The sequence below is a fragment of the Candidozyma auris genome, chromosome 2 (assembly GCF_003013715.1).
Source record: "Candidozyma auris chromosome 2, complete sequence".
NCBI lineage: Eukaryota > Fungi > Ascomycota > Pichiomycetes > Serinales > Metschnikowiaceae > Candidozyma > Candidozyma auris.
The window spans coordinates 812,654-834,965 of record NC_072813.1 but is presented as its reverse complement, the minus strand read 5'-3'; the positions used below and the strand labels follow the sequence as shown (position 1 = coordinate 834,965).

Here is a 22,312-nt window from a genome sequence, read left to right as displayed (position 1 = left end):
TGGCTTCGGCCAAGGCTCAATGAGACAGGCAAGTTTCTGCAGAGTGCCTTAGTTGGCATTGGCTGGGGGAGGCGTGCGTCAGATTCAGGGTTGTGCTGCTCTTTGAGCCTGAATAATTTTTGCTACAAGTGTATCTTTTTTTCCCCCATCGCTGTCACAGCACGGCGCCTCTCTTAATAGTCTCGCTTACATTCCTCTGCGGTGCGCACTTTTCGCAACCGAACTGTCGCTGGTGTTGGCAACGGCGGTGGGAACTAGGCCCGGAGAGATCAGGGGCTCGTTGGTTTATTTGCCTTGACATTTCAAAGGACCACGCGACATCTCGTTTCCTGCTGGCTTCTTTATCGGTTGTGCCTGAACAAAAATTTTCGGGCTCGGGCTTTTGTAAGTGTGTGTGAGGAGCCGTTCGATGCGCCTCGCTAACAGAAGCCACCGCGCGAGACTCGGTTTTTCGCAGCCAGTGCTTGGGTTCCATTGGTGGGGGCGGCGCTGGGAAATCAAAGTGACACCACCAGTTCGGAAGGTTCGGTACAGCCTGAGCCCGGTTGGCAACAGTGGTCACTGGCTGGTGAAATTCATTAATTTGATTACTCTATTTTTGCTTGCTCTGCACCAAATTGTCCTAGCTTGGGTGACCTTCGCCTCCGGTCGGGCCCCCCAGCAACAATTTACCAATGGCTAGTGTTCTCGAAGAAGTCATAACCTCTGCATTGAACCCGCCACGCGGGACCTCTGGTGCTTTCACTGTTTCCACTGGTTACGTTTGAAGAATCGTTAGTGGACGATCTTCACGTTTTTAATATACAGTTGACTGTCTTTGCAGCCACCACTCATTGCTACTACACCTAAAGCCGCTCAAACTTCTTCAACGTCTTTGAACGTTGTGAGGCTAGTGTCATCGAAACAATACCAAATGCTTCTCGCTTGTTGTTGGTTGCGAGCCATGGTCATGTTGCAATTTGTCGCTTCTGCTGCCTTACCCCTGGCGGAGACGTGGCAAGCCAAAATTGTTCCGTTTCTGAAAACCACCGGATTAAAAATGCAGGCTCCAAATCCGACTCTAGGTTAGTTCCTTCTTCACCCTGGCAGTCATTTCAAATTTCTCTTGGCTAAAGCTTTTAGGGTGAATTGAATCTTACTTTGGATCTTGTGATTTCAAATTTGGAAAAATAGCACAAAAAGAGACCAAAGCGTCAGTTTTTGTGGCAATGTAACAGCTCGCTAAGGAAAGGTTTTCTCCTTTGTTGTAACAGTACAGAAGCATGTAACCTGCGGCGTGAAGCAGGCGGTTTCCACGACTCCAGGTTTCGAACGGTAGATCTGTACGCTTTAAAATCACCCATGCCGCTCATCCGGGGACTTTGTTTGCCATTACACTTTTACCTGTGAAGTGAAGTGTAATCTTCTTGAGTTGGGGGAGCTGCTTTCGGGTTGTTTAACATACCTATGGACCATCGAGTAGCGAATCTGATTTTATCTGAAATTTACGTTATTCTCTGCCCATGCATATTGTGGAGGTTGTTCCGGTAGATGCTTTGTTTGCTAATCATAAACTACCCATCATACATATACATATTGATGTCACCGTTTTCGGCTTGAAATGATCGTGCCGTGTCCTAAAAATCCCTCATCGGTACGCTGACTGGGCTATGCGTCCTAGAGATAATTTCTAGCAGGCTTGACCTGTTTGCCAAAATGTTAACTTCGCTGGAAAAAATAACTCGCCTACCGGCAGTTGCAAGAAGATTATCTATAGTGAATCGTGCTGCAGAGACCCGCCTTCGATTGGTTTCTGTGCCTCACATTCGAAAGCTCTCGTGGTCACGTAGGCCTTATCCCTACCGAATTCTTGTATACTTATTAACGCCAACGCTCACTGGGCTATATTATCAATCAAACATGACTAATTAGTCTGAGTTCGTGGGAGTATTTCACTAGGATCGTAAGAAACTCTAAATGACTTATTGTTATAACTACCGATAGCTACTAGCCTTTTGCACTCACGTCTTTGGCGCCCTGTGTGACAATATGCCTGTCAGCAGAATTTGTGGTTCAGCTTAGAAGTTTCTCATAGATGTTCCACTTCACGTCATGTTGAGGGCTATCATGAGTAAGGTGAAAGAAAGGAATGTTTGCTACACTCATACTCAGGGCCTAAAATCAAGCTGCATTTAGTCATACCTACTCTGGGGAAGTTCTAAAAATGATCCTTACCAGCAAGTTTCTAATTCTGCAATGTTAGGATTAAAAAAAAAAAAAATGTGCATGTGCTATTAACTATTAAGGCGCTTGAATCTGTTGATTAAACGAGTCTTACACGACAGATTCAGTGTATGGTTTTAGAGCTAGATGCTTAAGATGTTCAAGTCTCCGATTTTAAAAGACTCAGAGCTTCAAGTGAGCATTCTTTTGCTGTCTTTTAATATTCGGTCAGCTGGAGATGTCCTGTTGACCACTTATCGAAGCTGAGAAAACAAGGTTTCGGTTATACAAAGTCTTCAAAAACGAAGAATCAGGTTCCAATTTAATGATTATTCCAATAAAATCGGAATCGTTTTTAACATAAAAGCTCAGATATAAAGGCGATGCATATTAAGTTATCCCAACCCTTTTCAGCTTGATAAGTATTGAGTATTCAAGATGTCGGATGTGTAATGGAAAAGGTAATGTATCCTCAAATTAAGTTTACTTAAATATACCTACAGTGAACTTGGCGAAGAACTGTATAACTGAGGGAATGCTGGAATTGGATGACTTCTCTTCAAAATCTCATTTCCTCGCTGATCTCTACTACACCAGCTTCTCTTTCTCTCAATGTAATGGCTGCGAAATTAGTCCCTAGTAGGCACCCGAGACCTGCACAGTTGAACCACCAATTCTCACCAATCGAATCCTCCACATATCGCATTTTCCATAATCAAAATTTCTCAAGCTCCAACACCAACGCAAATCTCGCTTTGACAAACGATGTTGAGATCTCTAACTAATGTTGGCGTTGCTAAGCACGTGGCTAGACCGCTGAGGGCTGCCGCTGTCGCCGTTTCCAGATCTGCTCGCTTCTCCACCACCACCTTCTTGAGAAAAGAAGAGGAAGAGCCTCTCCAAAACCTCTCTGAATTGCCCAGAAAGTCTAACGCCCCAATTCATGCCCCTATAGAAAACCCCGCTGACAAGTACAAGGAGACTACCGAGGAGTTGCACAAGTTTGGCCGCTACATTATGTCGTGCATGCCCAAATACATCCAGCAGTTTTCTGTGTGGAAGGACGAGTTGGTGCTTTACATTGCTCCATCGGCCGTGCGGATTGTCATGATCTTCTTGAAAAACCATACTCCTGCTCAGTTCAAGGCGTGCATGGATGTGACTGCTGCTGACTACCCATCAAGAACTAACAGATTCGATGTTGTGTACAACTTGTTGAGTGTGCGTCACAACTCCAGAATTAGAGTCAAGACGTATGCCAACGAGACGTCATCTGTGCCTTCGGTGGTCCCTATTTTCCAGGGTGCCAACTGGTTCGAGAGAGAAACCTACGACTTGTTCGGCATCTTCTTCGAGGGCCACCCTGACTTGAGAAGAATCATGACAGACTACGGTTTCGAGGGCCATCCTTTGAGGAAAGATTTCCCAACTACTGGTTACACTGAGGTTAGATACGACGAAGAGAAAAAGAGAGTTGTCTATGAGCCTTTGGAGTTGACTCAGGCTTGGAGAAACTTCACTGTGGGCTCCTCTGTGTGGGAGCAGGTTGGTGAAGGTAAGGACTTCACTCCTGAGTCTTTCAAGTTGCCAACACCAGAGCCAGAGCCACAGGAAGACGAAAAGGACAAGAAATAAGCCACCCAAGACCCACATTCATAGCCCCCACTCTTTTGCATACAATAATATTCTAGGAAAAAAATATCATTATTATACGTAGACATCACCTTCATCATACAAGTTTTCAAGTCAAAGAAGAAAGCTCTTGCTGAAGTTTGGTCAACTCATTTTCTTTGCCTGCCAAAAACTCCTCAAGCACCTGGACTTGCGAGCCAATCAATTCTATATCGTTCTTAACATCGGTCAAATCTTTGTCTGAATTTGGTACGCTTTGTGCAGCGTTCAACTTATTCTGCTTGTACTTAAGCAATTGCTCAAACTCATGTTTTAGTAATGCCAGGTCGCTTGTGGTATTATCGCTGGATTTACCTCCTGATTTGCTCTCCTGCTTGGCCTTCTCCAAAAGATCCTCCAAGTTGGCTAATTCTCGCCTCAATCTAACTTCTTCCCAGTCTGTACCTTCCGTAGCCGAGAAATCTGTGCCCTTTTCTCTATCTGTGTTGTTTGCTTGTCCTATTTTGTTGAGGTAGCTAGTACCGAAGGACTTTTTGTCGTGAGCTTTTGGCTCGCTTATTTCTCTAGAGGGCGTTGATGCAGCGGCAGCACTTAAATCATACGTTGGAACTTCCTTTGAGAAGGTTGCTCTAAGCGACGCTGGAACACCTCGAGGAATCCGCTTCCCGTTTTCTCTCTGGTTTAGTATGTGAAGAAACACAAGCACTTGGTCTTTGTCTATGGTCTCAAACAGCTTTGGGTTTACTAAGTTCCATGCTGACGATATATCCGAGCGTGGCACTTTTGTAAGCGTCTGATACAATCCTTCGAGAGAATCGAACCGTACACGTCCGTATGAATCGCTATTGGAATTGTATATGGTCTCGTACGTGCCCTTATCCGTAGGAGATATATACCAGTCAAAGTCGTCCGACAAATTGTCATCGTCGTCACCCTCAAACGAAGAATTGCCAGTTGAGCCCGTGGCCACCGCCCTGTTTGCGTGTATCAAGTGTGCCTTTGAAGATGGAATGAGCCATCCTGGCAATTCCAGCGGCACTTCCAGCATCGATCCATTGACCAAGTCAAAAATCAATCTCATGGTAATACAAAATTCCTCAAAGTCTAGGCGGCCATCCGCATCGATATCTGACAAGTCCCATATCTTCGATAACTGGTCGTCTTTAAGACGAGAATTCTTCAACACCGGCGAGACACGGTCACCTGTAAGCTTGTTGTTCTCGGGCTTGAGCCCTTGGAAAATCTCCCAGTACTTTTTGATCTCCCACTCTTCCAAACGGGGCATGCTTGGTGTAGGGTTTGCTCGGTTGTAGTAGTTCGTTGGAAATGTTGCGACGTGGATCTGGCGAAGTTACTACACCGGAGCGAAGTCGGTACATTTCGCAGCCATGGGGAAGCATTGAAATACCTGGCAAATGGGGTATGGTAAACGGATATTTGAAGTTATTTGTAAAGAGAATGGTTTCCTAAAATTCTAAATTTGGATTAAGTCTTTCAACTACCATTTTGAAGACATCTTGATATTTATAGATTGCGTTGAGTACCTTCACTATAGAGACTCATTACTGTAAGGAACCTCATCCGTTACTCTCTGATGCTTTGTCCATTGCAATTATTATCCCTCTAAAGCTTGAATCTCGTCATTACTTGTATTATAAATGCTAAAATGTACAGTTACTCCTCCATGCCTGCGTCTCCCTCGACATCCGAGTCCTCCTCATCGGTAAAACCTCCTGCTTCTGCGCTCATTAACGTCTCCTTGGCGTCTCCGTTATACTTTCTGGCAATTCTGGATGCACGGCCACGCTCCTGGGCCTCAGCCCTGGCTCTTCTTTGAAGGTCCTTCAACTCGTCCTTGAAGGAATTTCTCACAGACTTGTTCGAAAGACAGTCCCACATCTTTAACGATCCTGAAGCACCACCAACAGTCAAGTTACCAGCAACCTCGATATCACCGGCAAAAGAGCATGTAAGTACGTTACCTACACCAAAATCTCTAGACAACACCATGGAAGGGCCCTTCTTGGGTTCCGTTGGCGCTTTCCAGAGCTTGACCAACTTCTCGCTCATTGCAGATGTGATCAACATACCTGGTATGTTGGCACTGACATCCAATGAGGAGATCCCAGTGTCGTGGGCATGCAATGTCCAGAGCGGCTTATCTTGCGATCTCACATCAAAGCAGTACACGTTACCGGCATCCGTACCACAGTAAAAGATCTCTGGCTGAGCTCCCCACTTCACGTTCTCTACTTCTTGGCCACCACCAACAGAGTATGCTTTGGTCATTTGGTTATCGTCAGAGATTCTGACGTCAGTAATACCACACGCACCGTCGTAACCACCGGTCAACAAAATTGAAGCTTCCTGCGAATGCCACTGACTCAGAGACACAGTTTTACCCTGATGCACTGAGTTGAGGGACCTCACGGCTACACCCTGAGAAAGATCCCAGAGCTTCACAGTCTTGTCAGCAGAAGTGGATGCCAAAGCTGTCCTGTGAGTTTTATTATGAGCTAAAGACAACACAGCGTCCGTGTGGTGGGTAGAGACGAACTTACCTTTGCTCTTCTTTTTCTTCTTCTTCAGCAATGACTGGAAGGAGTTCTTTTGGGGCTCACCCAAGATCAAGTCCGGGAAAGCCTTGTCAATACAGTCCAAATTCCAGATTTCGATTTGTGGATCGAAAGTACCAATGGCGGCAAAGTTGCCTATATTCGAAGAGCTGTCTTCAGCATTGGTTCCTGGCCGGAAGTTCACCCACTCCACGCAAAGTGGGAATGCTGGCAACATCAAGTCGTGGTGCACGTACAAGTTCGATTCTCTCTCCATACCCTGGGCAACGTCATCGTCCAACTCGTCACCCTTCTCAAGCTCACTGCCTTCGGGGGCTCCAGCACCGTCATCATACACATAGACATCAAGGTAAGAAACATCATCTTCAGTTCTTGTTGCCAACACCAAGTTGTCAGTTGGGTAGATCTGCATTTCTTGTTTCTCCTGTTTCTGTTCGACTTCGGTTGGCAAGGAAAGGTACCCATCACCTTCCTCGTTCTCTTTATAAGAGGCATCAGTGTTAGTGAGACCAGGGAACATGGAGACAGTTTCACCGTCCTCCTCATCGTCATCATCGTAGGTATCTAGATTGTATTCTTTTAAATCGTCATCAATGTCTTCCTCCAGTTTGAGACCTTTCTCCCTCTCCTGGGCCTCTTTAAGGTCTGCTTTCGCATCTGATAACTCCAACTGGGCCATCTGGGTGATTCTCTCCATTTCAGCATCGTCCAATTCATACTGTTCAGGAAATTCAGCTGCAAAGCCTCTCGGAACCCAGCAACTCGAAGAGATCATTATGAACTGGGATGGGTTATCTTCGAGATATGAATTTCAGAACCTATATATTTTGCACTTTTTTAAGATGAGCTTCGCGACGGTCCCGGCTAATAGTGTATGTGCAGATGTGCAGGTCGAAGGCATCAAGAAGAGAAGAAGGTGTCTATCAGAAAACGTACACTTTGAAAAGTTCGAAGTCTGAAGCCTTTTCTTAGTTTCATGGGAATCTCTGGGGCTAATTGTAGCTCGTTTTGTTTAAAGATTGAATAACAAGGATGTGTTGGACGATGATTAGGTTCAAACATATTGATTTCAAAGACAGATAGGTCTCTATCAAACCTTCCCCTGGTTATTCGACTTTTTTTATCCGGGCAAACTTTTCAACTGATAGCTCCTCGCTAGCCTAGCAACTCGTCGAGAAAATCCTCATCCTTTTTCGAGATCTGTCCTCTTACTTTTGGAGTTTCATCGAGGATCTTGCTCTCGTCAAGCTTCTCTAGCAACGAATCCAAGTCTGCATTGTCAACGGCTGTCTTTTGGCTGTTGGCTGCTGATGAGCCTCCAAGAAGAGTTTCCAAATCGTCATCAAGTGTATTGCTAAATTCAGGCCCTGATTGTGCGAGCTTCTTATTTAAGACACCCATAGCACGCTCATCAGACTCGTTGATATTGTTGATTTCGAGAATCTTTTTTGTCTGGCTTTCGTTTGTTCCGAATTTCTTCTTGATTTGCTCATGCAACTTAGCGCTTTCCAACTTCTGTGATCGTAGAACGTGCTGTTTCTTCTCTTCTTCAGTGAGCAGCCTTATGTTTACCTTCTTGTTCAGCTCTACTTGCTCGCCAATCCTAAATCCGTGAAGTTCATCAGCTGAAAACTTCTCCAAATCTTTCCATTTTTGCTTGTTGCTGGCTTTACTGTAGTCTGTGTCCTTCACCGTGCTAGAGTAGCTATCGAGACCATACTCGTCTAGAAGATTTTCTGACATCTTGCTCTTGAGAAGTTTTCTGTTCTTCTGAGGTCTGATATCCGAGGAAAGGTACTCGGCAATTTTTGTCTCAAGCACATCTTTGGGCAATAGGTACTTAGCAGCCTCCTCATCAATCTCAAGCTCACCTTCCTCCGGAATCTCCTCTGGCTTTTCGTGTTTCGTGCCCAAATATATCCCATCCTGCTCATTGTACGCTATCTCCTTCTCCTTTTCTTTATTCTCCTCCTGGGCCAGCTGATGCTGCATCAAAGCGTTGACAATCTGGCGCTTGATAGCAAGCTTGGATTCTATGGGAATATCACTTTCGCCCAATTGCGGATAAAAGTGGTCTAAAAGTGCTTCATCTTCGGAGTCCCATTCACTCTCGTCATCATCAAAGTGCAACAAAGCCTTCGGTTTGTTCGAAGACTTCTTTGCGGACCACTTGGCTTTGACGGGTTTTGGCTCTTCAGGCTTTTGAATGCCATGCTTCTTCATATACTTGTTCGTCGCCTTTTTGTCCCATTTCGACTTGTGGAGCACCATGGTAGTAGACTTTAGGTACTTTTCGTGCGAAATTGTTAGGAATACTTGATATGAGGAAAGATACTGTCATGGTTAAGTGATCATGATCGAGTAATATCTTAGTATATGTCAATTCGAGAATTGAATGCCTATGTTAAAATACCAATTGTTACCTTGATGGCGGTGACCTAGACAGTATATATTCTGAGGAGAGCGTCCATCAGCCATTGTAAGTGAGGGTGGAGGAGAGTTTTCGCAGCCATTACTAAAGTCGTATATAATTGTTGTCACCAGACTCATCACTTGAAACAAAAGAAAGATTTGAGTGTCTCCTATTGCGGAAATATCCTATAATTTTAGCTGTAATATTAAGAATCAGCGATCTTCTATCATTTTCTCGGTACGTGCCTCCCCTCTTCTTAGTCATCATCCTCGGTCAGCAATTGATGTTGGCTCCTAGTTCAATGGACCTCTCTTCGTTCACAAATACTAACATTATACTCCCCTTGAATAAATTCCTCGGAAAAATGTCTAGATGCTCCATTCCTGAAGGTGAATCATGAGTCTTCTGGTCCTCCTAGTTCTCTCCTCCAGGGTGGCCTGCATACCTCGGTAAATGCTGAATCGATCCAAGAACACTTCTACAAACTCCTCTGCAATGTCAGATAAGCCGCCCAAACTGATCGAGGAGCTCTTGAAGCTCATGCTGATGGGCGAGGTGCTCAATGAAACACAAAAAAAGCAAATGAAGGATTACAAGTTCTGGAAAACTCAGCCGGTACCCAGCTTAGATGAGGTGGTGGATAACTATGGACCCATCGAGGTCAAGACTCCAGCAGACGTTCCCGATGAGCCGTTACCGCTTTTGAACGAGTTCTACTGGCTGACCATTGACGTTGAGTCTCTGTCCGAGTTAGACGAAGTGTACCAGCTTTTGTATGAACACTACGTGGAGGACCAAGATGCTACGTTCCGGTTCAAGTACTCCCACGAGTTTTTCAAATGGGCGTTGAAGCCTCCAGGATGGCGCAAAGAATGGCACTTGGGTGTGAGGGTTCGGGGAACCGGCAAGTTGGTAGCTTTCATTGCCGGTGTGCCCGTGACGCTTAAGTTGACAAAGCCAGGGAATTTGGTGAAGCTGGTGGAGATCAACTTCTTATGCATTCACAAAAAATTGCGTTCAAAACGTTTGACCCCTGTGTTGATCAAGGAAATTACTAGAAGAGTGAATAAGGAGGATATTTGGCAGGCTCTCTACACTGCGGGCATTGTGTTACCTTCTCCAGTATCCTGCTGCAGATACACCCACCGTCCCCTCAACTGGCTGAAGTTGTACGATGTGGGCTTCTCTCACCTTTCCCAGGGGCAAACGAAGGCTAAAATGGTGGCCCACTACTCCTTGCCTAATCAGACTAAGACAGACGGTCTTAGACTTATCAAACCTGAGGACATCGACCAAGTGCTTGATTTGCTTCATAGATACCAGGAAAGATTCGATCTTGTGCAGATCTTCACCAAGGATGAGGCGAAGCATTGGTTTTTGGGCGGCGACGAACGTGCTAGTGTGATAAAGACCTACGTTGTGGAGAAAGAGGGTAAGATTACTGACTTTTTCTCGTACTACTTGCTTCCATTTTCTGTGTTGAACAACCCTACGCACGATGAATTGGGCATTGCATATCTCTTCTATTACGCATCGGAGCTGGCCATGACTGAAAGCTTTGACGCCTACAAGGCTCGTCTCAACTCCTTGATCAGCGACGCATTGATCACCTCAAAAGAGTACAACGTGGACGTTTTCAACGCATTAACATCGCAGGATAACCCGTTGTTCATCAAACAGAACAAGTTTGGCAGCGGTGACGGTTTCTTGAATTACTACTTGTTTAATTACCGCATGAAGCCTATCAGCGGTGGCATTGATCCTAAGACAAGTCAAGTCATTGACGATAAAGGTAGTGGAGTGGGTGTTGTGCTCTTCTAATATCAAGCCTAGTTTTTCTAAGAGACTCACAGATTGCGAAAGCGTCAACTTGCAAGCAGATTATACCATCACAGACCCATTGATACTATATGTTCATAGACAAAATACTTCGTACTGTAGCCCTCAAACACTTCACAGCATTCCTACACCATCATTGAGTTGTGCTTAAATCTTATCGCGGTATGCACACCAACACATTATCATCAATTACATGCCCTCATCCATTGTTCCTAAATCACCTTGATAGACATATAGAATTAGCATAATTGCATATCGTAACTTTCTCATGGGTCTCTCAGAACTGGATCTTGAAGCCATCACGCTTTATGAGCGAGGCATGGAGAAAGAGCAGCTAGGACTCGTTTCAGACGCCGTGAGTTTCTATAAAGCTGCTGAGCAAATCAACCAGCACGTGGAGAAGTTATATCGACAAGAAAGAGTACCTGAAGCAATTCAACAGCTCAAGGATAAGCATGGGAAGAACGTGGCCCATAAAGTCGATGAGGCAGCTGTGAGAAAGATAGATGTGGAGAAGTTGCTTGCTCTGTGGGAACATGCGGAAGCTCATGCGCCCAAGGTGGATGACCCAGATACTTGGAATGATGGAGATATAGTGGTGAAGATTGGCAAGTTAGCCGTCAATGGGCCCTCAGAAGAAGTGGCGCCTCTTATACACTTGCCTGGAGAAGTGTGGGTGCACGTTCTATCACATTTGATAGATACTGACCCAGAGCTGTGGTTTCACTTTGGCATGACTTGCAAGAGGCACGCGTATTTTGCGTTTGGCTCCTCTACATTGTGGAAAAAGCTATGTTACCTAATATATCCGCACCAGATATATGAAGACAGAACACTCAACGACCCCAAGATACTATATACTCGGTGTGGCTCGTCATGGAAGAAGGTTCTTCGACAAACGCCATACGTGATGTTTTCGGGGTGCTACATAAGCGTGGTGAACAGATATACGTCAGGTGGAAGAAGTGAATTCTCTCTGAGCTGGTCGAATCCGGTGAAAACGAGCACTTACTACCGATATCTTCGATTCTATCCTGATGGATTGTGTCTCATGGCATTAACTGCTTTGGATCCAACTGTAGTGGTCCACCAGTTGCTGAGAAAAAACACAAACAAATGTATTATGGAGAACAAGGAAGTTTCTATTCATTTTGATCCAGCGACTCACCCGCATAAGATATACATTGGGGCGTGGAAGATCAGTGCAGACGGCGAGCTACAAATACGTTTATACGAAGGGTCAGTGTCGTACAACACGTTTTACTACTACTTCAAGATCAAAAACCTTGGGAGCAGGCCAAATAGCAAGCTATCATGGGTGCGATTATTCGCCGTTGAGAAGGATCTGAATGGGAACGATTCTCCTACCGGAGAAGAGGTTGATTTTTCTTGGGAAAATGAAAAACCGTTTAGATTTTCTCGCGTGAAGTCGTACACTAACGAACTTTAACGGTTCCCATATTTCAAGACGAGGAGATGTAGGGCCCTGACATAACGCATATTGTTGAGATTCAAAATGCTTCTGATAATGCAGTCAGCGATTTCCTCTCAAGCTCCCTTCTGAGCCCTATGATAATAAAAGATGGATCTGATAATATTGACTTGTCTTCAATTGAACGTTTGAGTCCAACAGGCAATGTATGACTCTTAAAGAACTCCATGGCTATATCATCTTGCATTCGTGATTTGCGTCTGATGGTCCCTCATTAATTTGGTTTTCTCTGAATCATCCCGACTGTATCTCTAATGTAAAATGGCACAAAAATAATAGAAAAAGACAAAAAGCAGCTTCTGAGCCAGTTAATATCCTCCAAGAAGAACTATCATCTTATTGCTTCACCTTGTTGCAGCCATTCTGAACTGTACTGAGCACACGCGCCGCCTGGGTAAATGTGCGCACTAAGAAAAATTTTCGAGCACCGATGAAGCGAAAAAGAAAAAAAGTTCACCTTAGACCATACCGTAACTTCAGAACAAAACACGCCCATTTCTGAAACATGTCCCGATTCTTTGCGGCTGGTTACACTTCAGACACCTCGTCGGAGGAGGAGGACCTTTTGTCAGGATCCGAGGAAGAGTTGATGTCTTCTTCTGAGGAGGAATTCTCCACCGACTCTGAATTTGACAACGATTCGGACGAACTGAGCTCGGAGGATGAAGACTACAGTGGTGCCGGTCCCTCTTACTTTTTGAAGAAAGATTTCTTGAAAGGTTCTGGTGGTGACAGCGATCTGGACTCTGACAATGAGGGAAGAAAGGTTGTCAAGTCAGGTAAAGAGAAATTACTAGACGATATGAGAGAGCTGGTAGATCTGATTTACAACTCAAGAAACTTGGAAAACTGGAGCGCTGTCTTAAACGAATTCGACAGGTTAGGCAGATTATTGATCAAGGCCAACCAGCAGAACATGCAAAATCCAAACTTTTACTACAAAATGTTAGGAGAGTTGGAGCAGTCATTGCTCTCAGAGGCAGCCAACCAAGAGAAGAAGAAGCTTCCCACTGACCAGAACAGATCTTACAACACCATGAAGCAAAGAGTCAAGAAGGCCGTCAAGGAGTACCAGGTGTATTTGGACTACTACAAGGAAAACCCTACAGCATTTGACACAGAGGAGCCTCTCAATATTGCCTCCACCTTAACCAGCAATGACACTGGTGTTGGTGGTGCAGTTGTCGGCTCGATTTCCGGTACCACCAGATCATTGAGCCCCGTGTTCCACCAATTGAAGCAAATCTCTGAGTCAAGAGGTAAGAAGAATATCGATAAAGTGGAGCAAGTCACTATTTTAGAAAAGTTATTACAGGACGCCTTGTCGCTGGACAAGCTCTTTGAGATCATCTCTGTCTACCAGATGTTGCTCTCGGTGAGATTTGACGCTTCTTCAAATCAGTCTTATATGCCAATTGAAGCCTGGAAACAGAATGAGAAAGATTTCTTGGACTTCTTGCATCTCTTGGAGAAGCACTCCAACGAGTACTGTGTTTCTGAGTCTGGTGTTGCCACCGATGATATCGATATTGAGCCTCCTGCCAACGAAAAGGGTGTCAAGGTGATCTTGGGCTCAGTTGCTGCTATTGTCGAAAGGTTGGACGACGAATTCACCAAGTCCTTGCAGAACACCGACCCTCACTCCACTGAGTATGTTGATAGATTGAAGGATGAGCCTGGTCTCTACCTGTTGATTATCAGAGCTCAAGTCTACGTCGAGGCCACTACCAGCATCTCTGATCATTTGGCAAGAATCGCTCTCCGTAGGTTGGACCACATTTACTACAAGCCAGACCAGCTCATCGAACAGAACGAGAAGGTTGCATGGGAGAGCACCTGGGAAGGAGCTGGTGTGGAGAACTCTTTACTTTACACCAAGGGCAAGTCTCCATCGGAGGTGATGACTTCGTTAACAGATTTCTTGAGCAAACAAGAAAGCAAGATCTACAACAAACAGGCAATCTTGTGCAAGACATACTACTTCGCCGTCAACAACAAATATGCCGAGGCGAGAGAATTATTCTTGAATTCCCAGATATACAGCACCATCGCAAGTGCTGACTCTGCAACTCAGGTGTTGTATAACCGTGCACTTGTTCAGCTTGGGTTAGGTGCTTTCAAGGCTGGAAAGATCGAGGAGTCACACCAGATTTTGAATGAAATCATTAACACACAGAGACTCAAGGAATTGTTGGGTCAAGGTTACAACTCGAAATACCCTAGCCAGGTCACCACTGCAGAGAAGCAGAAATTGCTGCCATTCCACATGCACATCAACTTGGAGTTGGTTGAATGTGTCTTCATGACCCTGTCGATGTTGATCGAGATCCCAGCTTTGGCTGCTTCTGCCACTTCCATCAAAGACAACAAGAGAAAAGCCAGCATCAAATCTTTCAAGAGCAAATTGGAATTCCACGAGAGACAATACTTTACGGGGCCCCCAGAGAGCATCAAGGACCACTTGATCTATGCCTCTCGCTACTTGCAAAAGGGTAATTGGGACAAGGCCTACCAATTGTTGTCGTCTATCAAAATCTGGAGGTTATTCGCCGACAACGAGCTGTTATTGCTGATGTTGAAGCAGCAGTTGCAGGTCGAGGGTTTGAGAACATACATCTTTACATATAAGGCCATCTTCACCAAGTTGTCCTTGGAGAAGTTGTCCAGGCAGTTTGCCCTTGAGCAAAGTACCATTCAATCGATAATTGAGAAGATGCTTGCTCAAGGCGAGATTCTGGGCTCTTTGGACGAGGCCAAGGCGTTTGTGAACTTCACTACTGACGAGCCTCAGAGAAGCAAGTTGCAAGAGTTGGCCAGTATCATGAACGAGAAGCTTGGAGTGTTGCTTGACAAGAATGAGAAGACATCATCGAATGGACATAGCCGTAAGCAGCCATCTCAGCAGCAACAACAGCAACAGAAGGAGCAGAAGGAACAGAAGGAGTCACAGCAGGAAGAGAGCAGCAAGTTCCGTCACGCCAACGTGAACACCAACAACGACGAGTTCCAGGTGACCGCCTGAGGATGAGGAATTTTGACGAGCAGGGTTTGTACGATAGAGTCGTTAATAAGGGCGGTCGAAGTTACGTCATATTTCCAATGCATGAGCACGAAACGAGTAGCATGCTTTTGGTTTCGTCGTATTCTTATAGATACGGCCGCCAGGGACATGTGTCTATAGTAATAAAATATTAGTAACGGTTACTTATAGGTGAATTACTCTTCTGAGACACAACTCTGTTGGTAGTTCTTACTGGAACCCGTGATAAATCAATGAAAAATATTTCTAGTTCCAGAATTCTATTATGAAATTTGTGACGGGAAATATTGGATTTGTATTTTTGTAATAAATTAACTTCGTAAAGTACCGTTTTTGATTTCTCCTGGGTACCCCATATTTTTCTGCGAATCCATCTCATCTCATCAACTCTGCAAGAAATGCCTGAAAGAACAACTAAGAAGCCCAAGGTGACGGCGCTTTGCGAGCTATGTCACGGGCGTAAAGCGGTAATGAAGAGACCAAAAAATCTCCAAAGGTTGTGCAAGGAGTGCTTTTTCTTGGTGTTCGAGACGGAAATCCACAACACCATCACGGGAGCCAATCTCTTTAGTCCAGGTGAGCTGGTCGCTATTGGTGCTTCGGGCGGAAAGGACTCTACTGTGCTTGCTTCCGTTTTGAAGACGTTGAATGAAAGATACAACTACGGCGTGAAGCTTGTTTTGCTATCTATAGATGAAGGTATCAAGGGATACAGGGATGATTCTCTCGCGACAGTGAAACGGAATAAAGACCAGTATGATATGGATTTAGAAATCGTCTCATATAAGGATCTATATCTGTGGCTGATGGACGAGATCGTGGCTTGTGCTGGTATGAGAAACAGCTGCACTTACTGTGGAGTGCTCAGACGACAGGCGTTGGACAGAGGCGCTGCCCAGTTAGGAATATCGCATGTTGTTACGGGCCATAATGCTGATGATATGGCCGAGACGGTGCTCATGAATATTCTAAGAGGCGACACCGCGAGGTTGGAGAACTCTACATCTATAATGACACAGTCATCGGGGCTGCCGATCAAAAGGTCAAAGCCGTTCAAGTACTCTTACCAGAAAGAAATCGTGCTCTACGCACATTACAAAAAATTGGACTATTTCTCGACTGAGTGCTCATATGCTCCAGAGGCATTCAGGGGCACCGCCAGAGAGCTTCTCAAGTCTTTAGAAGCCATACGCCCCTCGTGCATCATGGACATCATCTACAGTGGAGAGCACTTGGCATTAGCTCCCAAGAAAAAGAAAAAGACGGTTGCTTACAAGAATAAGAAGCCTGCTGAGCAGGAGATCAATCCTGATGGTTCAGTCAACATAAAAAAGAAGACTGATGGGAACACCTGCGAGAAATGTGGGTACATCACTTCTAATAAAATTTGCAAGGCTTGTGTATTGCTAGCAGGTTTGGAAAGTAGTAGGGCTAAGGTTAGCATTGATGATGGTGTCCAGGATGGGCCTGCAAAGCTTACTAAAACCTTAGAGCAGTTGACTTTCTAAGGAGACTTCAATATTCATCCAGTATATCCAGAGGTCACTCAACAACAGCAGCGCCCTACAAAGATATGGCATTTGCGATCGTCTTTGAGACGACTATTTATTCATCCGACTACTGTCTTTTATAAATGTGGGCTGAACCGGCTTGGTGGCTAGGGAACACCAAGGTCTCAGCAATGACAGTATTCTGTCTTCTTGTGCAACCAAAGACAATCACCTCGGCAATGTCCTCGGCAGTCAAAGGTGTGGTGCCTTCATACACCTTATCAGCGGCAGCCTTATCGCCATGGAATCTGACCACACTAAACTCGGTCTCCACTGCACCAGGGTCCACTTCTAACACTCTGATACTAGTGTTGATCAACTCCTTTCTCAAAGAGTGGGAGAAGAATCTTACTGCAGACTTGGTAGCGCAATAAATGGATCCACCAGGGTATGGCTCTCTACCAGCAATGGAACCAATGTTGACGATATCACCGGCATTTTTCTTCTTGAAGATAGGAATCACTGCCTGAGTCATTGCAATGAGTCCCAAAACATTGGTCTGCACCATTCCATGGATGTCCTCGAGGGCAATATCACCTACATTGTCTTTACCCAATGCCTTTCCAGCGTTGTTGATCAAAACGTCAATGTCGGAGAATTCTTTTGGCAAACCAGTAATAAATGGTGTGATTGATGCTGTGTCGCTGACATCGAGCTTGGCCGTGTGGATCTTGATGGGGGAGTATTTCTTGGTCAATTCGCTGGCCAATTCCGCTAAGCGCTCTTGTCTCCTAGCAGTCAAGATCAACTTGATGTTACCATTGGCAGCCAGAGCGAACTCTTTTGCCGTAGCCGCTCCAATACCTGAAGAGGCACCAGTAATAAGCACGATTTTGTTGGCTAAACGTTCAGCAGCTTTAGTTCCAAAAGACATGATGGGATTTGAAATTTGAGACACCCCAGCTTTGACTATACTACCTTGGGTACCCGCGCTTATCCACTTTTTGGTTAGCGCACGACGTTCATATGACTCTGACAGGAAATGGTACTAGTGGACAGAATGGCTGAAAATATGAAAGCGTGCTTTTTGCTTCTTCGTCGTTGTGCTTTTGGGGTCATTTTGCAGAAAATTGTATATTTTGGGCTATAAACACGCAATTTGCGTTCAAGTGGCGTTGTGGCTGGTTAACTATGGCGTTATCATGTCTGGTGAGATGGTGAACTTTGTCTGCATACAGTCAGCCGCCACCACTCCACCTGCAAAAGGCTTCCATGTATCATATTACTTTACGAAGCGCATTGATCTGCTTGGTCGCGTTTCTATACAGGGAGATCACAATAGGTTGATGAAGTATACTTTATACAAAAATCTATACAGATGCCGATAATTAAATAAAAAAAGAAAAAAACAAAACCAAGCGACAATATCTGAGAGCATGGACCAGCTCAAATGTAAGCAAATGGCATAAACCTGACGCAGCGTAAATAGGAGATTCCAGATCTCACTGTAGAGCTCGCGCCTTTTAAATGTGGATAGAATCACTCAATGAGTGGAAAGTAGATGCAGGGGAAGCACAATCGTAGTACGACGTCAAGGAGCTTTCTGACCCAGTGGGAGAGTTTGCAACAGAATTGTTGGCTGATGGGGTGCCACTGAAACAATAGGTGCGCAATAAGGCAGCATATGTGTTTGAATTGAATTGCGTCTCGTGGAAAGCGCCCACGGAGCGAGGTGTGAAAGGATCAGTCTCCAGAGCCTTCTCTGGCAACGACGAAGCAGTCTTGGAAGGTGAAATGACCGATGGTTCGTCCTTCTTGACTAGCGATGTCTTTTGTGGTGAAGTGACAGAACCACTATTGGAATCTTGTGATGCAGTTCTCGAAATGAACGACCTTGAGTATTTGGGTCTAACCTGCAGAGATTGCTTTGGAGGTGGTGTTGAAACGACGTTGGAGGTCGAGTTTGACTTCAATAATGGAATGCGCTTCTTGTGCTCGTCCATCTTTACATGCATGAGTTTAGTAACCAATTCTGAGTAAGGGACAGAGCTTTTAGAAGGAGCGAAGGCGTCACTGGCAGGTCTCTCGGCCAGATGAGAATCTTGCGAGAAAGCAGGTGGTTTGTATTCGAAAGTGCTCAGGGAAATTTTGGGCTTGCTCCTTTGCTTAGGCGAGGGTTTGTCGCTAGAGGTCAATGTGACGGAGTAGTTCTTACTATTATTGTTGTCCCAGTAGGTGGATCCGGCCACAGAGTATTTGATGCAAAACTGGGCGTTGATGGCACTGGGAAGCAGCGTGAGCGGGATGGTAAACTTGAATTGGTCAAAATTCAATGATGAAAACGACTTCACGTAAGTGGCATTGTTGTAAATGACAGTGGAGTGCCAGTTGTTGAAGGTGATTTTGACGCTGAGATTCTTCTCGTATGCCAAATTCTCGCACATCACCGTGAGTACCATCAGCTTCTTGTCGGCAGACATGACTGCCTTGTGCAAATAAACAGGGCACAGGAGCTTGTCGTAAATGTTTTGAGGAGGAGTGAAGTTCGTGAAGCTGATTTTGTAGCGGTGCTGGAGCACCTTGAAGAAGGACTCCAGGTCCGAGTCGGAGTCCTCCAGATCGAGTTGCAAGTCGGTGAAGTTGCTGTTATTGGAGAAGTAGTCGGCCACATCAAAGTCGCAGAAGGAAGGCGAGCCAAGAGGAGTGTTCTGAGCGGAGACTGCCAGGGGCGAGTCCTTGCCTTTGAAATGCTTCACATTCTCGAGGCGGCTGGCAAACCTCACCAGTTTTGGCGAGAGCAGTGACGTCAGGCTAGACTTGTGAAGCTGGGGAAGCTTTAACGACAGCTTGAGTTTGCGCAACGGAGGCATGGTGTCTGATGCAGAGCGAGGCTTGTCTGAGACTTCCTCGGCGACGATAGTGTCAATGACGGGCTCTACTTTAGGAACCACGGGCTCTGTCTTTGTAGAAAAAGCGTCTTCAGCAGATGGGCTTTTAATCTCAATTTTAGGTGCTGCGCTCTCTTTCAACGGAGCCACCGCACTGTCGGGAATCTCACCAATATCGAGCTTCACCGCCACATCGCTATCTTTGGTCAAGGGATCCACCTCGTCGTCGTGGTTATCCAGCCACGAAGTAAGGTCTGGCGCCAGCTTTGAAAACGAAGACGTCGTGTATGACAAATTGAGTTTTTGTGGAATGGCAACTGCCGGTGATGTTTTCGGCAACATCGGAGGCGCCGACAGCGAAAGAAGGTCCCTGCCTTGGACGAGCCGGTCATGATCCAGCATCAGCAGCAGCTGAGTTTGGAGCTGCTGAGCTTTTGGTTGGTTCAATCCATTCAACTTCTGGTTGATGTTTGCAGCCTGCTGCGGCTCTTGCTTGAAGTAATCAGCCACCGCAAGAGTCAAGGTGGACATTTACAAAAGGGAGAATTGTAAAAGATTAGGGTCGACCCGAGGGGGAGAAGAAGAAGGACGAATGAAAAACGCTAAGGGGCCAGGAAGAAGCGGGGGTGGTTTTTCTTAAATTTTTTCTTCCCTTTTTTTTTCCCTTGATGGCGCGACCTGGTGGTTAAATACTTGATGGAGGGGCAAGAATAAAAAGTGCAATTTGTTGAGCGAAAAAGAAAAGCGAGGGGTTGGGGCGCATGAAGGTGGCGAAAACGAGACCAAATTGAGCCGAGAAAAAAAGTTCCCCCGGAAAGTGATGCCGAAGAATTTGAATATCTACACAGATATTTCGAAATCCCAAAATTTCATCCAGAAACTGTGTTCTTTTCGAAGAGTTAGTAATCGCAGGGGTGGTTTATGCATGCATACCGCGACCAGCAAGCGGCTCATGCAGCTGCACGGGCTGCCCATGGTACCATACCGGCCGCAGCCCATCTGGCGCCGATGCGGGCGTGCACACAAGCCATGGAAAGGAGACACATCGATGCAAAATTTTCGATTTTATTTTTACGCGTTCTCCATTGAGAAAGATAACCGGGGGTGCCGAAACCGGAGTCAGAGAAACAAACGGCACTTCCGAGGGTGGCTGTTAAAAGGACCCTTGGAAGGTCTCTCGACTGAAACCAAAGTATATATCAGAAAAGATTACCGAGAAACTCCATCGAAGAAAAGCTCAAATACACTTCAGGCTGAAGCGTTCTTTTCGAGTGGGTGGCTGAAGCTTTGTTGGCTTTGCAATAGCATGCTCTCGCGTATCCCTTGATTAAGGAAGCTTAGCACCAGGGAGTGGAATTAGGCTGTGGGATGTGAGTGAAGATAGTGGGTACAAAAAAATGCACATGTTTGACGCTTTCGGAGATTGGTGGGAAAGAGTCAATTTAGGCACCATTAAGCAGAACTGCTGGGAATATACCTCAGTAGTAATTGGAGAAGTAGAAGTGTTGCACCTTCAAGACGAAGATCTGAAAGACAAGTAACGGATAACGGCAACTCCACTGATGACTTGTACTTTCGACCTCTCCTTGCACTTAACTTCTCATTGCTGTTGAGGCATTTTCAGTAGTTGGAAGACGCTTATGCTAGTCTACCTTAGCCAGTGTCCGCACCAATACTCATTTGCAGCCAATCCCCTCCTACACCTCAAACCCTCCTACAGCTCAAACTATCGTAGCACCCCGTAATCAAAACCAATTTGCTCTAATTTGCTTCTATTTGACTGGGTCATCTACATTTATCGTCATTTTTCTTTTTGGCGTTTCGTATATCCCATTCTTCTAGCTCCCTCTCACTTACACCACTTAGTCAACCCCCAACAGGTTAGTTTCCCTTACATTCTCTCTCAATGCACCTTTGTTCGTATCCCACGCTTTTGTCACCGGTCAAGAAACCGCTTCGTGTCTCCGTTGTTCGGAGTCGCCTCATCAGCTATTGTCTTCGATTTTGTGTCTCTTACGCCCAGTGGCATCGCCACACCCTGGCGATAACAATCGACGAAATGAGAAATGGGATGCTATTCATGGACACTTTTATGACCGCCTCATACTCTTTTTTTCGCTTTTCACTTTGGTCTGCAAAAAAACCACCATTGGTCCTGGTCCCCCCAAATTTCTCCCGCCTGTCTGCCGCTCGGATTGGCTGCGCTTTGACGCTCCCCACCTCCCCCACTCGCGCCGCCTTAGATCTAAGCCGCACGGCCGGCCAGTGAAAAATTTGAACATCATAGTAATTTGCCCTTTTTCAATACTCGGTTGGCTCTGGCTGAGTTTATCCGGGAGGTGAAACTCCGAAAGGTCAATGGGGTTGAAATTGGCAGTATATTTTTCATTGTCCTCTGCGCGGACTGCAGACAGACGGGGCCGCCTTCGCCGAGGGGACCGCCCCCCTCGGAATCGCCTCTCTCCTCGCCCTCTCTGCCGATAAGATTCTTGAATATTTTCTTCTCTCTTTTAGCCCCCTTTGCGTCTTCCATGTCTCATCCTCTACAGCATTGCAAACTATAGTACTTCCATAAAAGTATCTGTGACTAATGATAGTTTCCATTACAGTATTCACTTTAACAATGGCGGATCGAATCTAATATGGCCTCATTTTGGTCGGCTCCCCTCGTGAAATTGGCTGGGCCCTGAAGGCGAGATGCACTATTTTTTTTTTTTTTTTTTCTTCTTTTCTGATGCTC

General features: G+C 45.5%; 10 protein-coding genes across 10 annotated transcripts; 5 read left to right on the top strand and 5 right to left on the bottom strand. All coding sequences in view use genetic code 12, as the record gives it.

The window, feature by feature from the left end:
• Positions 1-2,967: 2,967 nt before the first annotated feature.
• Positions 2,968-3,837, top strand: ALI1 (Ali1p; the record flags this gene model as incomplete). Its single annotated transcript, XM_029035365.2, has 1 exon — positions 2,968-3,837. The coding sequence occupies one exon, from the start codon at positions 2,968-2,970 to the stop codon at positions 3,835-3,837; it is 870 nt and encodes a 289-aa protein (XP_028890607.1).
• A 106-nt stretch (positions 3,838-3,943) lies between these two features.
• Positions 3,944-5,119, bottom strand: END3 (End3p; the record flags this gene model as incomplete). Its single annotated transcript, XM_029035364.1, has 1 exon — positions 3,944-5,119. One exon carries the CDS (start codon positions 5,117-5,119, stop codon positions 3,944-3,946), a length of 1,176 nt encoding a protein of 391 aa, XP_028890606.1.
• Positions 5,120-5,508: 389 nt separating this feature from the next.
• Positions 5,509-7,185, bottom strand: PWP1 (rRNA-processing protein PWP1; the record flags this gene model as incomplete). The annotated part of the gene is made up of 1 exon (XM_029035363.2): positions 5,509-7,185. One exon carries the CDS (start codon positions 7,183-7,185, stop codon positions 5,509-5,511), a length of 1,677 nt encoding a protein of 558 aa, XP_028890605.2.
• Positions 7,186-7,565: 380 nt separating this feature from the next.
• Positions 7,566-8,681, bottom strand: CJI96_0001834 (uncharacterized protein; the record flags this gene model as incomplete). The annotated part of the gene is made up of 1 exon (XM_029035362.2): positions 7,566-8,681. The coding sequence occupies one exon, from the start codon at positions 8,679-8,681 to the stop codon at positions 7,566-7,568; it is 1,116 nt and encodes a 371-aa protein (XP_028890604.2).
• Positions 8,682-9,318: 637 nt separating this feature from the next.
• NMT1 (glycylpeptide N-tetradecanoyltransferase NMT1) lies at positions 9,319-10,644 on the top strand (the record flags this gene model as incomplete). The annotated part of the gene is made up of 1 exon (XM_029035361.2): positions 9,319-10,644. The coding sequence occupies one exon, from the start codon at positions 9,319-9,321 to the stop codon at positions 10,642-10,644; it is 1,326 nt and encodes a 441-aa protein (XP_028890603.1).
• A 286-nt stretch (positions 10,645-10,930) lies between these two features.
• CJI96_0001832 (SCF ubiquitin ligase complex subunit HRT3) lies at positions 10,931-12,112 on the top strand (the record flags this gene model as incomplete). Its single annotated transcript, XM_029035360.1, has 1 exon — positions 10,931-12,112. One exon carries the CDS (start codon positions 10,931-10,933, stop codon positions 12,110-12,112), a length of 1,182 nt encoding a protein of 393 aa, XP_028890602.1.
• A 547-nt stretch (positions 12,113-12,659) lies between these two features.
• Positions 12,660-15,176, top strand: NIP1 (translation initiation factor eIF3 core subunit c; the record flags this gene model as incomplete). Its single annotated transcript, XM_029035359.2, has 1 exon — positions 12,660-15,176. The coding sequence occupies one exon, from the start codon at positions 12,660-12,662 to the stop codon at positions 15,174-15,176; it is 2,517 nt and encodes an 838-aa protein (XP_028890601.1).
• A 416-nt stretch (positions 15,177-15,592) lies between these two features.
• Positions 15,593-16,702, top strand: CJI96_0001830 (uncharacterized protein; the record flags this gene model as incomplete). Its single annotated transcript, XM_029035358.2, has 1 exon — positions 15,593-16,702. One exon carries the CDS (start codon positions 15,593-15,595, stop codon positions 16,700-16,702), a length of 1,110 nt encoding a protein of 369 aa, XP_028890600.2.
• A 109-nt stretch (positions 16,703-16,811) lies between these two features.
• CJI96_0001829 (oxidoreductase) lies at positions 16,812-17,618 on the bottom strand (the record flags this gene model as incomplete). Its single annotated transcript, XM_029035357.1, has 1 exon — positions 16,812-17,618. The coding sequence occupies one exon, from the start codon at positions 17,616-17,618 to the stop codon at positions 16,812-16,814; it is 807 nt and encodes a 268-aa protein (XP_028890599.1).
• A 589-nt stretch (positions 17,619-18,207) lies between these two features.
• GAC1 (protein phosphatase regulator GAC1) lies at positions 18,208-20,103 on the bottom strand (the record flags this gene model as incomplete). Its single annotated transcript, XM_029035356.1, has 1 exon — positions 18,208-20,103. One exon carries the CDS (start codon positions 20,101-20,103, stop codon positions 18,208-18,210), a length of 1,896 nt encoding a protein of 631 aa, XP_028890598.1.
• Positions 20,104-22,312: the final 2,209 nt, after the last annotated feature.